At 45.4% G+C, this 15,501-nt stretch overlaps 1 protein-coding gene across 3 annotated transcripts in view; it reads left to right on the top strand.

Moving 5' to 3' along the window:
- The window catches only part of LOC148454536 (contactin-4-like), a 370,760-nt gene that overhangs the window by 348,433 nt on the left and 6,826 nt on the right, over positions 1-15,501 (top strand). For all 3 annotated transcript variants that reach the window (XM_088460822.1, XM_088460823.1, XM_088460821.1), the window contains exons 18-20: positions 7,633-7,867; positions 8,164-8,279; positions 12,910-13,096. In XM_088460822.1, the coding sequence (XP_088316948.1) occupies positions 7,633-7,867; positions 8,164-8,279; positions 12,910-13,096 (538 nt within the window). The remainder of the gene's footprint in view (positions 1-7,632; positions 7,868-8,163; positions 8,280-12,909; positions 13,097-15,501) is intronic.

Raw genomic sequence — 15,501 nt, 5'->3', positions numbered from 1 at the left:
TATAATTTATGTGTGCATAGTGTGTGTGTCAGTACTATAATTTATGTGTGCATAGTGTATATGTGTCAGTACTATAATTTATGTGTGCATAGTGTATATGTGTCAGTACTATAATTTATGTGTGCATAGTGTGTATATGTGTCAGTACTATAATTTATGTGTGCATAGTGTGTGTGTCAGTACTATAATTTATGTGTGCATAGTGTATATGTGTCAGTACTATAATTTATGTGTGCATAGTGTGTATATGTGTCAGTACTATAATTTATGTGTGCATAGTGTATATGTGTCAGTACTATAATTTATGTGTGCATAGTGTATATGTGTCAGTACTATAATTTATGTGTGCATAGTGTGTATATGTGTCAGTACTATAATTTATGTGTGCATCGTGTGTATATGTGTCAGTGCTATAATTTATGTGTGCATAGTATGTATATGTATCAGTACTATAATTTATGTGTGCATAGTGTGTATATGTGTTCGGTACTATAATTTATGTGTGCATAGTGTGTATGTGTCAGTACTATAATTTATGTGCACATAGTGTATGTGTCAGTACTATAATTTATGTGTACATAGTGTATGTGTCAGTACTATAATTTATGTGTGCATAGTGTATGTGTCAGTACTATAATTTATGTGTTCATAGTGTGTATATGTGTCAGCACTATAATTTATGTGTGTATATATGTCAGTACTATAATTTATGTGTGTATATGTGTCAGCACTATAATTTATGTGTGTATATCTGTCAGTACTATAATTTATGTGTGTATATGTGTCAGCACTATAATTTATGTGTGTATATGTGTCAGTCCTATAATTTATGTGTGCATAGTGTATATGTGTCAGTACTATAATTTATGTGTGCATAGTGTATATGTGTCAGTACTATAATTTATGTGTGCATAGTGTATATGTGTCAGTACTATAATTTATGTGTGCATAGTGTATATGTGTCAGTACTATAATTTATGTGTGTATATGTGTCAGTACTATAATTTATGTGTGTATATGTGTCAGTACTATAATTTATGTGTGCATAGTATGTATATGTGTCAGTACTATAATTTATGTGTGCATAGTATGTATATGTATCAGTACTATAATTTATGTGTGCATAGTGTGTATATGTGTTCGGTACTATAATTTATGTGTGCATAGTGTGTATATGTGTCAGTACTATAATTTATGTGTGTATATGTGTCAGCACTATAATTTATGTGTGTATATCTGTCAGTACTATAATTTATGTGTGTATATGTGTCAGCACTATAATTTATGTGTGTATATGTGTCAGTCCTATAATTTATGTGTGCATAGTGTATATGTGTCAGTACTATAATTTATGTGTGCATAGTGTATATGTGTCAGTACTATAATTTATGTGTGTATAGTGTATATGTGTACGGTACTATAATTTATGTGTGCATACTGTATATGTGTCAGTACTATAATTTCTACTTCAGGGTCCATAGGGGGTCCACAGGGTTGACCTTGGGGTATAGGTTGGGAACCAAATCCGGGCACCACGCAGTTAAAGCTTTTAGCTCCCAGGATGCACTGGGTCCACTCTCCCTATAACCCCACCCCCAAGCCAGAGGCACCTCAGTTTAAGTTGGTGCCCGGCCGGAGTCGGGTCACCGTTGGCGCAGGGGGAGCTGATTAGCAGCCCCTAAGCTTATTTTATTTTTTTAGGGACAAAGTTTTTTCATGGACTTTGGACTCTTCAGAGCGGCAGCGTCGGACTGTCCATAGGACGTCTAAGCTGCCGCTCCGTCACCCCGCTGGCGCTGAGACGCCAGTACAGGACTCTGCGGGCGCCCAGGACTGCTGCCGGATCCACGGGGAGCAGGTAAGGTCGCGGATCACCGGTGATCCGCGCATTTCAAATGCAGTCCTGTGCCTCCGGTCTCAGGGGACAGACCGGAGGCGCCGGCAGTGGCGGCGGGCCCCCCATACCCCGTGTGTCCACTAGACCACCAGGGACTTAACGATCGGTGCAGGGAGCCGGCGTCCCGGGGGTTAATAGCCGGCCAGGGGAGGCAGCCTTCCCTGTTACAGCGGCTCCTCCCCTCAGCTCAGCGCGCCTTTCAGTATCCATAGTCTGGCGTCGCTGAGCTGCTTCCTCCGCGGGCCACGCTTCCTCTGAGGTCTCCAGCGGCCATTTTATCTCTGTGGTGCAGCAGAAATCTCTCAGGATGGCAGTGAGTCCAGTCCCCCTGCGTACCTCACCATCAGGTCAGTGTACACAGCGCTGTAGCCTTCCCAGACACTGAATCTGGGCAGTTGAATGCAGTGTAATAGTGCAGTATATTATATGACATGTTTATGTATATATGTATATATCTGCATTGTATGTGACTTATGCTAGTGCTGACTGTACTTTATTCTCTCACCTGTCAGTGTATATCTATCCCTTTTCTTTATCTGCCCTAATACAGCTGTACTTAGGGTGGTTCTGAGACCTCACATTTATATACTTGTTAATATTTGTGTGGTTTGTCACATACTGTTGCGTGCTGCACGTTGCCATATTTTAGATGGAACTGTGTGTTGCATACGCTGAAAATGGGTCCCTGCAGCTAATTTTTGGCATCAGTCAGGACCAGTATAGTGCTGCTTAATATTTCCGCCAAGATTGGTCAGATATGTCTGACCAGGAGATAGAGCGTTATACTGCACCCATTTTTACTATCCTGCAAGTCATGTGCTGCAGGTGTTAGTGCGGAGGATTTGACTCATAAAGGGTTCTGTATGTGGCGTCATCTGGTGCCGGCCTCTTTCACGACCCCCTTGGGCGGTTTGTTTTCTCGGGATCCTCTCAATTGCGGATCGCCGGGCAGGCCCCATTGTTGTACCTCACTTGGGGTTACTTCACCATACTGCCCTTTTCATCTCAGGGTATCTCGCAGCTTCTTGCACTCTTCCCCTGTGACACAGACTACCGCTCCCTGCAGGGGTTTTTCGCAGTATATGAATTCCCCCTGGTGCCACAATAGTCTGTCATTCCCCTTGCAGGGATTACCACAACAGCCACCCTGGGTGGATGTCGTTTTCTACGAAACGCTAATTGGCGTGGTTGACGCCCTGTGGTTACTTCCCAGTTGGCTCTGCCGTGAACTGGGTACTGTTCGGGGCTCTTTCCCTCTTACACGGGGGGAAGCCTATTTCAGGTATTATTATCCCTGCTTTAGGGCTGGTAGCAGGTCCATTCTGGTTAGAGTGAATGTTGACCTGCACCTGTATCATACACCCTCAGTATTGCGTGCCTTCGGGTTACCTGTTGCTGACTAGCGGGTGGATCGCATAGCGGGACTCTGGCTGTTGCCAGATAGGAGGTGTTACAACAGTGTTTGGCCTCCTGTCCCAAATTCCCTGAGGGTCATCACGAGCCCCTCCTGGGGGGGATGGGCGTGTTACTCGTCTGATTACAGACGTTACTACGCCTCCCATTCCTGCATGGTCGGATTCTTCGGATCCGTAGGTGGTAACTCTGCCTGAAATCAGTATACTTGCTTTCAGGAGTTGTTACCCATCCTACCATGGCTATAGCATGGTTGGTTAATACTATTGCATATTGGGTTGATGCATTTGTAACGTTTTTTCCCCTCCAACACGTCGGGGGTTCAAATGTATTTGGTCGCTCACGTAATATATGCTGTTGTCATAGGTGGAAATGCCTATATTGGATACCAGTCTCCTAACTTTCAGAGTTCCGGCTGCGACTGTATCCTCCGTAATACCCTATGGCTGCGCTCTGGGAATGCAGAGGTGCAGATACCATCTTTAGGGTTGATATTGTTTGGTCCTGACCTTGACAAGATTGTAGTAACATTGGCAGTATTACTAACGACAAGTTTACCGCTTTCAGCTATGCCCACTACAAGGCCTCAGACTAAGTCTGTTAAGTCTTTTTTGTCCTCTGGGTCAGCCTAAAGGTCTGTTTCTTCGTAGACTGTCGGCATCTACAAGGGCCGACATATCCAGTACCGAGCAGGCCTGGACTGCCAGCCGATCCTGCTTCTGAACCTACGGATATCTCTTCAGTCTGACGGGACAGGCCTACAACTGGGAGATACCGATTTTCTCAGTTCGCCCGGTATTAGTGTCAAGTTGCCGCGGCTACGTGGGTAGGAGGGTACGCCCTCTTTACAAGGGCCTTACAGATCCAGAAAGCTATGCAGTTGTTGCGGTAAGCGGAGCTAATTGGGCCATCCCCACTATCTCAGTGAGGGACTGGTTGTTCTGTTTTCTTTCTGGTGCGGTGGCTGAATGGTCCTCTTTGGCCTGTTCTCTGTCTCAATTCCCTGAACCAGTTCCTAAAGCTACCTGGGCTCAGGAGGAAATCCCTATGCTCCATCATACGATGTTTGGAACCTGGGGACTTTAGGGTATCACTGGATATACAGGACGCGTGCCTACGGGTACTTACAGAGACCTTTCCTCAGCATGGGCTGAGGTTTGCTGTATCACAGCAACACTTACAATTTTTCGGGCTCTGCCTGTTGGGACTGTCCTCAGCCCCACAGGGGTTTACCAGCGTTTTGGATTTTCTGACAGTTCTTCTGTTCAGTATATCCCAATGCTCCTGTACCTGGACGGCCTCCTGCTCTTAGCGGGATCACCGGGGTACTTTACGGCCAGGTCAGGATGACTGTGGCTTCTTCAGGGTGCAGACGTTTAATCAACGGGGAAAAAGTCCTCCCTGCATCCCTCTCTGGGTATTCTTCATCTAGGATCCCTGCTGGATTCTCAGAATCTGAGAATTCTTCTGGCGTAAGACGGAATCTCCTCTCTTCCATTAGGAGTACATGGTTGTCTGCGCAGTCGACAGATGTCTTTACACTCTGGGATGCATGGTGGAATGGGCTCAGTTCCATTCCAGGCCTTTCCATAATTGGCTCATCTCCAGATGGAATGAGTTTTTTCTGTCGGATAACTGTTCAAACGATGATGCTCTCTCCGGAGGCAAGTCGGTCCCTGTCCGGGTGGCTATGGCCATCTCGTCCAGGGTTTTCTTTGCTAGAGACAGTGTCTGGACCGAATCCTTTTCAGTGCAGTTGGACGTCTGTCGATTCCACCCTGTCAATTAACTTACTCTGGCATAACTCTTGTTTCCCGGTGAACCTGAAAAGGTTCAGTCCGACAGGGTCAGGACAGTGGCTTCCTTTTTAGCAACACTGTTCGTTGGGTGGCAATGACAGGTATGTCACATATTCGGACATAGTCCGAGGGTCTCCTCCCGACCATCTCGGCAGCGTTCATTTCAGGAGCTCTCCATTGGGAAGCGGGAGTCCTCAGCCGTCACGACGTGCATCCCGGGGACTAGTCTCTTCCCCAAGAGAGGTTTCATCTCCTGGTGAGCAGGGGGGGCCCCCCTGAGGTGACCCTCATGGCCTTCTGACTTTATCACACTATGGTGTTACAGTTCAGCTCTGGGGATTCTGAAGCAAACTTCAGCGACTCTTTGTCGGTGAAGTGGTCCTTCCACTTTGTGTACCTGTGTTCTCCGGTCTCCCTTCTTCCTCGAGGTCTTTGGAAGTGTTTTCAATCGAGACGGAGATGCTTTCCTGCTGGTGGCTCCTGATTGCCCCAGATGTCAGGGGTACTTGGATCTTCGGAGTCTCTACATCGATACTCCATCCCTGATGCTTCACTGCCCGGACCTGTTGTCTCAGGGTCCTTGGTTTTGCCTTGGACCTGGGTCGTTTGTCTTTGACTGTGTCCTTACAGTGGTCTTACGGCTTCCCTGGCTTTGTCATCGTTGGAATGATTAGAGCACATGGATCAGCTTTTGCTGGGACCTACTACAAACTGTGGCAGCCATAAATCTTATGGTATTGTACCTGTCGATACAATCCTCCGGTGTCCAGGATTTCCAGATATTCTGGCATTCCTTCCGGCTGGCTTGGGTTTCACACTTGGCCTGGTCTTCCTGACAGTGCGGATCTCTACACTGTCAGTATGGTTAAGATATGGAATTGCTTCACTCTGGTATCCAGTTCATCCTTTGGAGTGTTTTCTTGATTATGCCTCCATTTGTCCTCCCTAGGGACTCCTTGGGAGTAAGTAGTGGTTCTTCGTTACCTCCGGGGACAGTCAATGGAACCGCTGGTTGTGATAGCCATTACATGGTCTATTGCTTAGGCTCTCTCTTTCTCTCAGGGTGTTTATATCAACCAGGAGAGTGTCTGAATTGGGAGCGTTCTCATGTGGCTCCCTCTTCTGGAGGGCATCATGTCAGGGTGGGAGTTGCTCTCGCCCTGTGTTTCTTCTTAGTGGTTTTCAGGTTCCATATTATTCTGGAACTTATGGTACGGCCATTCTGTCCCCAGTCCTCTCGGCTGGTGTGGCCTCATTGACTGTGGTCTGGCCTCTTTGGATTTATGTGATCCGTTCAGGTTCCTTACGGAAATCGGACTCCTTATTGGTGGTCTGAGATTTCTGGTTTTCACAGGAAAGGATGGCCGGCCTATAACCAAATGTTGGCTTGGATGGCCTCGTAGGTCTTCCTCAGGGGCCTACCCATGGGTAGGCCTTCCTGTTGTTGATGCTTGTTTTTTCTCGGGCCATGTGACCCTCGTGTGCGGCTCGCTGTGGCGCCTCGGCTGTTTTGCCTTACTAGGTGGCCACGTGGTCTTCTGTCCACACCTTTTTAAGGTTCTAGGCATTGGTTTCCTTTGCCTCTCAGGATGCTTCCTTTTTGGCGACGGATTCTCCTCTCAGCACAGGAGCGTCCCCACCCTTGGTTGAACTGCTTTGGGACATCCCCAAGGTCAACCCTGTGGACCCCCTATGGACCCTGAAGTAGAAAACAAGAGATATGGTAAGAACTTACCTTTGTTATCTCTGTTTCTACGAAGTCCATAGGGTCCACAGGGCGCCCGCCCTGACGCACCTGGCTTCATATGGGCTGTGTGGCTGGTCACCGGTTTTCCGTCTCCCATTTCGGTGAGTATGGTTATTGAGTGTTCCAGTTTTCTCTCTCTTTTTCTCTCCTCCTCCGGCCTTTGGCTACTTACAAACTGAGGTGCCTCTGGCTTGGGGGTGGGGTTATAGGGAGAGTGGACCCAGTGCATCCTGGGAGCTAAAAGCTTTAACTGCGTGGTGCCCGGATTTGGTTCCCAACCTATACCCCAAGGTCAACCCTGTGGACCCTATGGACTTCGTAGAAACAGAGATAACAAAGGTAAGTTCTTACCATATCTCTTGTTTTATGTGTGCATAGTGTATATGTGTCAGTACTATAATTTATATGTGCATCGTGTGTATATGTGTCAGTACTATAATTTATGTGTGTATAGTGTATATGTGTACGGTACTATAATTTATGTGTGCATAGTGTATATGTGTCAGTACTATAATTTATGTGTGTATATGTGTCAGTACTATAATTTATGTGTGTATATGTGTCAGTACTATAATTTATGTGTGTATATGTGTCAGCACTATAATTTATGTGTGTATATGTGTCAGCACTATAATTTATATGTGCATAGTGTATATGTGTCAGTACTATAATTTATATGTGCATAGTGTATTTGTGTCAGCACTATAATTTATATGTGCATAGTGTGTATATGTGCATCACTCTTACATGTACACCACATGACCCTGTCCTTGCAGCCTGTACCGGAGGAGTTCCAGAATGGCGGCGGCTTTGGTTACGTGGTTGCATTCCGGCCCTTCGGAACGATCAGCTGGATGCAGACCGTTGTGGCGTCTGCGGACTCCTCGCGGTACACTTACAGGAATGAGAGTCTTCCGTCTTTTTCGCCATATGAGGTGAAGGTGGGAGTGTTCAACAACAGAGGAGAGGGGCCCTTCAGCCCCCTGACCGTGGTGTATACGGCGGAAGAAGGTAACAGTCCAGCTTCTTGACGCACTCTATAGTTAAGCAATTGTCCTACCGCTATGTGAATGGCTGCACAGGTTTTCCAGTTGTCTCTCTGTAGAGCATTCATTAGTGTGTTAAAGCGTAACCGTCACCTACACCTAGTGGAAGCCATATTGTTGGCTCACCCCATAGGTATTGGAATGTAGCCTATTAAATCAGTAGCAACTGGTACTGGTAACCTCACCCAAAGGTTTGTGAATGGTGCTAGTGAATTACTGTGCTATGTATAATGACGCTGGATGGTCATTTGTGTACTGCAGAGCCAGGTCGGTCCCCAGCAGGGGTCTTTGCGCGGAGCCTGACTGCGTGGGACATTGAGGTATCGTGGATAGGCGTGCCTAGCAGTCTCAGCAAAGGGAGGATACAGGGATATGAGGTAAGCGTTCTTTGAGTCCGGTGCACAATCTGTTTCCATGGTTACATATATTGCTAAAGTAGGCCAGTTATTCCCAACCATTCTATCAGACGGCAGCACCTGTGTGTTTCTGAGTTTTGAGATGGTGATTTCAAGCTTTATTGGGAGTTGTTTTCCGATATTACTTGCATAATGGTTTTAACACTGTAAGTAACTTGCAAGTCTATTCAGGCTGCCTTTGAATTCTCTCATTTTACTGAATAACAAATCCTACACTGAAATATTGTTCTCTGTGACATTAGAAAGCCCTGAAACTCCAAGTTATTCTTGCGTAACGTGACATTGTTTTATACTACAAAAACATCTCAAGAAAAGCAATTGAAATATGCTGTCTTCATAAGTATTTAATCCCTGCGTTAAATTTCCGCTGGTGAGAATAATTGCTTTTCCAGAACTGCCACACGTATTGGATAAGCACCCCCCACCCGTCCCCCACAGTTAAGGGATCATTATTCGGGTTGTGAATCTGAACGTCTGTGACAAGGAATGCCAAAGAGAATTGCAAAGAAGTTAGAGATAAACTTGTACAAAATGCATAAATGAGGAAAGTCTGCAGAACAATATAACTGGGTGCATGGATGTCCCATTGGGTGCTGGTGGTTTAATAACCAGGAAGTTGAAACTTCATCAAACCAACCAGACTTTGCCTGGAAAGGTCGTCCCTCTATTCTCGGAGAGCCTGGCACCAACAATCTCTGTGACGGTGATATGGAGTTCAGTAAATGAGGTTGGGGTAAAGATCACCAGTCACCATGTCATGCGCCCTGTATAACTGCAGCCTGGATGGGAAGGGGGAGCAGAAGAAGACATTACCTAGAAGGAGCCTTGTAGAAGCACATCTGGAGTTTGCCAAAAAGCTGAAAGAGACCCCGTTGTGATGTGGGCAAAGGTTCTGAACACGAAAAAGAAATTTTTTGCAAAAGTTCTGTGCTTTATAGATCAAGGTAATGTACGGAGTTCAAAACTGCTAAAACTGCGCACACACGCGTCATGCATCCCGCCCTCAGTGAATCTCCTCCTATGACTGAGAATTTGTTGCCTTATTGGAAGATTGGAGACCACAATCTTCACCCGACTAAACCTGGAGCAAATCTGCCTTGGAGGTTGGGGCAACATTACTTACGAACAGTGGGTACAGCGGTTACATGCTAACCCCCAAAAGGTGACTACATAAATATTGAGTCCCTGGACTTTAATATACGTAAACAGCGGATTTCAGTTTATTTTCTTCAGATGGTTTTTGTAACATAAAATAATTTTACATTATAAAAGAAAAATAATTTTAAGTTTCAGAGTTTTGGCTTTAACATTTCACAGAAAATAACATAAAAGTAGCTTATGTCATTCAGTGAAATGAGAGAAATGGTCACGGGTCTGAATACTTTTGGAAGGTTCTGTCCTTATAAAAGGGACTATGTTTATTATTCTGCGCTGACCCAGAAGCACCAGAGATCACTATTGTGATGTAAAAATATAAATGCTAAACAGAAAAACACATTCTAATGATTTATAGACACCAAGCGACCATATGTACTGTGAGCCGAATGTAATAGTCTGCGATTTCAGCAAGAGCCAACCTGCTTTTGCCTTACAACTAATTGCTGCTTTAAAACTAGCGGTTATCATACCGAAATCTCAGCGGTGCCTACAAATCGCTGGCTATTACATTTGGGCAGGCTGAATGGAAATGTCAGTTATTTCTACTCTCAGGTTCCTAAGTTCTATGGTCTATGACTCATTTTGTTTATTAGTATTATTACGATTAAACTAAAAATAGGGAAAAAAAGCTGTCACAGGGGAAATATTTACGTCAATCAGAGAACTGTTATATATTTTGTATGTTACGTTTTCACAAATAATTTTATTTAGCGCCTATCCTGGCATTTTAGAGAACCAATAAATGTAAGTAGTGAGAAAATTTTCATAACATCCTGTAGTTTAACGAAAAGTGGATTATTTGCCACTTATGTAATGGGGCCCACACAGCAGCAACCACAGAAATAGTTTCACAGATTCTGCATTTTTTTCCTAATTTAACAATGCTCCTATCTGCGACCACACATTGCCAATATGTCCCAGCGAATCGCAGATCATTTTCACCATCTAATAGATCTGCCAATCGTTAAAGCCTTATCATCTTATTAGCAACGGCCTGCAAAATGGCTGATTGTTACCATACACTAGCAATCGACAGTCCTGACTGGTCGGCGAAATCCATCAAGGTGGACATATGATTCACCGATTCCAATCACTTTTTGCTTGGAATCGGCGATTGGTGAACCCCATACATTGCAAGGTTTTTTTTATTTTTTTTAGACAGTCATTTGTAAAACTCAGAATTGCCACAATTAATTGCTGATGTTTGGGCCCTATTAGTCATTCCTACATAACAGTAATCTCCTTATTTTGTATTGTCTTCCATCAGTGTTATTAGTCACAGTGACAATGTATAACACTTTGATTAGTAGCCATACAATATATTGTCAGGAACGGAAATTAGCAACATTTATTTTCGGAAGGGAACCTTTCTTTTATGTAACTAAAGGAACATGGAAGTGAAGTCTCCTTCAAACACATGTGGGTTACATCGTGGAAGATGCATCAAAGGGGGCAAATGAAATTCCCAGCGTGGCTATGTAGCTCCCGGAACTATTCCACTGCCCGCGCTGTATATCAGTGACTAGGGGAATTCTATTCCCACTCTCCTGAGGTGCGAGCACAATTACGACTTAGCTAGCGCCTTGGAGCAGCATCGTGTGCGGTAATAGCATTGGCAGTAAACTGCATCTCCCGATATAAGTGCACGGCGTGATGCGGGCAATTGAATAGCTTTTGGGCACTCATCCTGGTTACATTGTACATCGCCGTGCTGGGAATTGAATTACCCCCAGACCTTCTAAAGAAGAGAGGATGGAGGTCGAACCAGGCAACCAATCAGATTGTAACGTTCATTTTACAGAATGTGCTAGATATGATAGGTACAATCTGATTGGTTGTTATAGGGCAACTTCTGTACTTGTCCCCGATTGTGTCTTGGAAAACAGCCATGTGGCAGGGAGCTAGGAGGGAGAACATGGAGAGAACGTTATCTCTATAGGGGTGCATGTACAGGGCCTGACATGTGGAACCCACCAAAATGAATTTAGATGCACATTCCATAGCTTCCCGCTCGGTAATTACCATTGAAAACCTTTCCTAGAACAGAGGAGAATTCATGTTATCATGTTATATACCAATGTATATGATCCCAGTAGGAATCCTGTAGCCACAGGGGTTTTCAACACATGGTCCTCCAGTTGCTGTGAAACTATACATCCCAGCATGCCCTGACACAGTTGTAGCATGCCCTTAGAGCAAAACTGTTGCAGGGCATGCTGGGAAGTGTAGTTCCACAGCAGTTGGAGGGCTGCATGTTAGAACACCCCTGTTGTAGGGATTTCATAATGGAAGAAGCCATCTGTATGAACTTTAATGAAGTGTAATCTCACTGTTGTTATAAATTACAGGGGTCTATGTACTAAGCGTTGGAGAGAAAGTAGACAGATAAAGTACCAACCAGTCAGCTCCTGTTACTTTACAGGCTATGTTTGAAAAATAACAGCCAGGAGCTGATTGGTTGGTACTTTATCTCCATCCACTTTATCTCTCTCCAAAGCTTAGTGCATAGGGGTGGCAGTCAGGATGCCGACGGTCTAAATGCCGACCGTCGGAATTCCGACTGTCTAATCCCGGCAGGGGTCTAATGACAGACGTCGAAATCCCAACACCTGCCATTATGCCTACGCCGGGAGCCCGACGTCCGGCATACCGATCGAAGGTAAGCTGGGTGGCGGGCGCGGACAGCCGCTGGTGGGGGAGGGTTAGGTTAGGGGCTCCCAGGGGAGACTTAGGGTTAGGCACCCCCCTGGGAGGGTTAGTGTTAGGCTAGGGAAAGGGGGGGTTAGGGTTAGACCCCCCTGGGAAACTTAGGTTTAGGCTGCGGGGAAGGGGGGTTTAGGTTTAGGCACTTGTGGGGAAGGTTAGGGTTAGGCACCCCTAAGGGAGGGGTTAGGTTAGTAAATAGTTTAAATACTTACGTGTCGGGATCTTCACTGCCGGTCTTCCGCTGTCAGGATTAAAACCGCCACATGCGTCCGGTGGTATTCCATACCGATCCCGTACATAGACCCCACTGTCCTCCAATTATAGACATGACTGTATAACTGAGACACTAAGTCACATTTATACAGCAGCAAGTATAGGAATTACTGTATATAGGGGATATACTTCATAACGGACCTACATCATACTGTGTTAAAGTGCAATATCACCGACCACCTTATACCTGTAACCAGTGGCGGCTCCAGTGGTGGGGAAGCTGCGCAGTCCAAAATTCAAATAGGGGGAACCACACCAACTGTCATTTCACACACTGTCAGTCATACAGTAGATGGCTGGGACTCACTGGCAGTTGGTGTGATTCCCCTATTTGAATTTTGGACTATGCTGCAGCCCCCACTGCCTGTAACCAGTGATCAGTATGACCAGACGCACAGGGAATTCCTGTGCGTTACACGTCACCATGTTATACGAGGCTCTGCTTGTCTGCCAGGTACGTTTCTGGAAGCAGAACGAGAAGGAGCAAAGCGCCCGTAAATTACGGACATTGGGAAACCAAACATCCACCAAACTAAGCCATCTGCAAGGCCACACATTGTACTACCTGAACGTCCGGGCGTACAACAGCGCAGGCACCGGCCCTGCCGGCTCTACCGTCAACGTGACCACAAGAAAACCACGTAAGTGCCATTCCCAGAGCTAAGTGTACCTGCAGTACGGGTGATACAATTGAATAGTGCTTCCATAAGTTGTCTCCTTTGCCATCAAACAGAAAACTCCTCGTGTGTATTAGAGTGATACATTTGTATCAAACTTGTTATAGATTTATAACGCAGACTCTCGCTGTTCTCAATAAAGTGTATGTAATAGATATACCGCTATTGGGTGTGCGTTCGCACTTTGATATACGCACGCCTTGGCGTTCAGTGAGGCGGTGATGTTGTGTGTCAGTGAGGCATGTGATCTGCTCTTCTCTGAACAGACTCTCTGTGAGTGATGTTATTGTTTATACTTGTGGGGTGATACAGCTGCGGCTTTGTTTAGGATTTTGGTGACAGTGTGACGTAGTACAGCTGTGCTGTTACGCTGGGAGGTGTGCGGTCGTTGGAAGATAGTGCACGGTCATATAATTTATAGGCCCATTTATCAAGGAGTTTTATCATATGCAACGAGTGCTAAAACTTGTTGTGTATGATAAATGGTGCTCCAGCCAATCAGCTATCAACTGTCATTTTTCAAATAGATGACAGTTAGTAGCTGATTGGCTGGAACACCATAATCATACGCAATGAGTTTTAAAACAGAGTTGCTGCTTGGCAGCCATTTTATAGAAATGTCTCTGGTCGGCTGTTTCCCGCCCTCCCTCCCTTACTCATTGAGATGTTTGGTGTCGGCTTTTCCTGTGGCGGGAAAGAACGGTAGCAGTCACCATCTGTCTTTGGAGCTTGAGGTGCTCTCCCTTCCAATACATGGCTTAGGCTGATTCTACCCTACTGGGGTCAGCGGCAACCACCTAACCAGGTGGGCCTCACGTCGTGTCTTTGGGCTGGTAGGTGGATACCTTAGGCGTGGTAATGGGCTGGCTGCTCGCCTCCCATTTAGAAGGTCGGTGTGAGTATGCAGGTGATGATCTTGCATTGTGCGGCCGTTCTTTCTGCGCCACCATACTGTGTCTGTCTTTCTTATATATTATTATTATTATTATTATCCTTTATTTATACGGCGCCACAAGGGTTCCGCAGCGCCTTACAAAGTACAAAAACAAATGAGCACACAAGACAACAGTTATTAACAGTACAGACAATGCAGGACAAGTACATGATTTATAAACAATGCTGCATAACACCTAAATAAGCAACAGGGTGTCAGTAAGCAGTTTTAGGCACCATTGTAAATGAAAGTAAAAGTAAGGCAAGAAGAAGCACGTGAGGAAAGAGGGCCCTGCTCGTGAGAGCTTACATTCTGAGGGGAGGGTCAGACAAACAGGGGTGACACAGATGGGCTAGATAGTGAGGAAGGAGCATAGAGTAGTGGGTTAGGATGAACGCTGGAAAGCATTGAGGAAGAAATGGGTCTTGAGGGCCCAGTTGAAGATTAAAAGCCAGGAAGCCAAGTGATGGAGGAATTTTGCTGGAGCAGTGGTGTCAGTGGGGTAAATCCAGGGTTTGGTGATGGCAAGGAGAATCAAGGCATTACAGATGAAGTGCTCATGAACAGGGACCAGTTTATTATAGACAAAACTGGCTTTCCAGAGGGAACAGGAGAGAGGGACAGAGTTAAGAGGCGAGAGGAGAATGAGATTATTAGGGTTGATGTAGTGTGGAGGTGATATTGATCTAGAGAAGGGGGATAAGGAGTGTGGGGTTATGTGGCTGGCTTCTGAATGAGGAAGGGTGACAGCAGGCGATGGGTAAGGTGAAGGTTTAGTGTGGTGTGGGGGGGGAGAAGGATAAGTATCTTGGAGAAAAGAGAGGGTGCAGGGTTTAGCGGTGGTGCAGCAGGACCATGGTGGAAGAGTAGTGAATAATACTGGAGTTGTGGGAGATGCAGTTGAGAGACTAATATGTGATGAAGAGAGACAGAGGAGGGGGAGAATGTAGAGGGGACTATGGATGGAGAAAAGAGGTGAAAACTGGTGGTAGAGGAGAAAATAATATAGCAGCTGAGTGAGGGAGGAGTAGAAGAAAAGAGACATCGTGTAGATGAGGCAGTCGGGGGGGGGGGGGGAGTCAGTAGTAGTAATGAGTGTGAGATGAGGGAGCAGTACAGGTCAAAGGTCAAAATCAGATAAAAGGAAGAACAGTGCTGGAAGATGTAAAGGCACAACTACAATAGTATATTATAACCAAAAATATATATATAAAGAAAAAAAGGTATACGTGTGAAACAATGGTAGGTACTACAGTGGTATAAAGATAAATTGACAGTGGTATTGGAATGATTTAAACAATGTAGAGAAGAAACGCAAACATACAAGTATTAAATGTTCAGTAAGCAGGTAGGTGCTTGCAATGCTGAAGCAGGGTGTTGGCACAAGGTGTGTCCAGGTTATAATGGAAGCTGGTTGCTGAGTAGCAGGGTTTCC

This window comes from Taudactylus pleione, unplaced genomic scaffold (assembly GCF_031769625.1).
Source record: "Taudactylus pleione unplaced genomic scaffold, aTauple2 ptg000986l, whole genome shotgun sequence".
In the NCBI taxonomy this organism is placed as follows: Eukaryota; Metazoa; Chordata; class Amphibia; order Anura; family Myobatrachidae; genus Taudactylus; species Taudactylus pleione.
The sequence above is the reverse complement of the archived record's forward strand: the minus strand, read 5'-3'. Positions and strand labels throughout refer to the sequence as shown.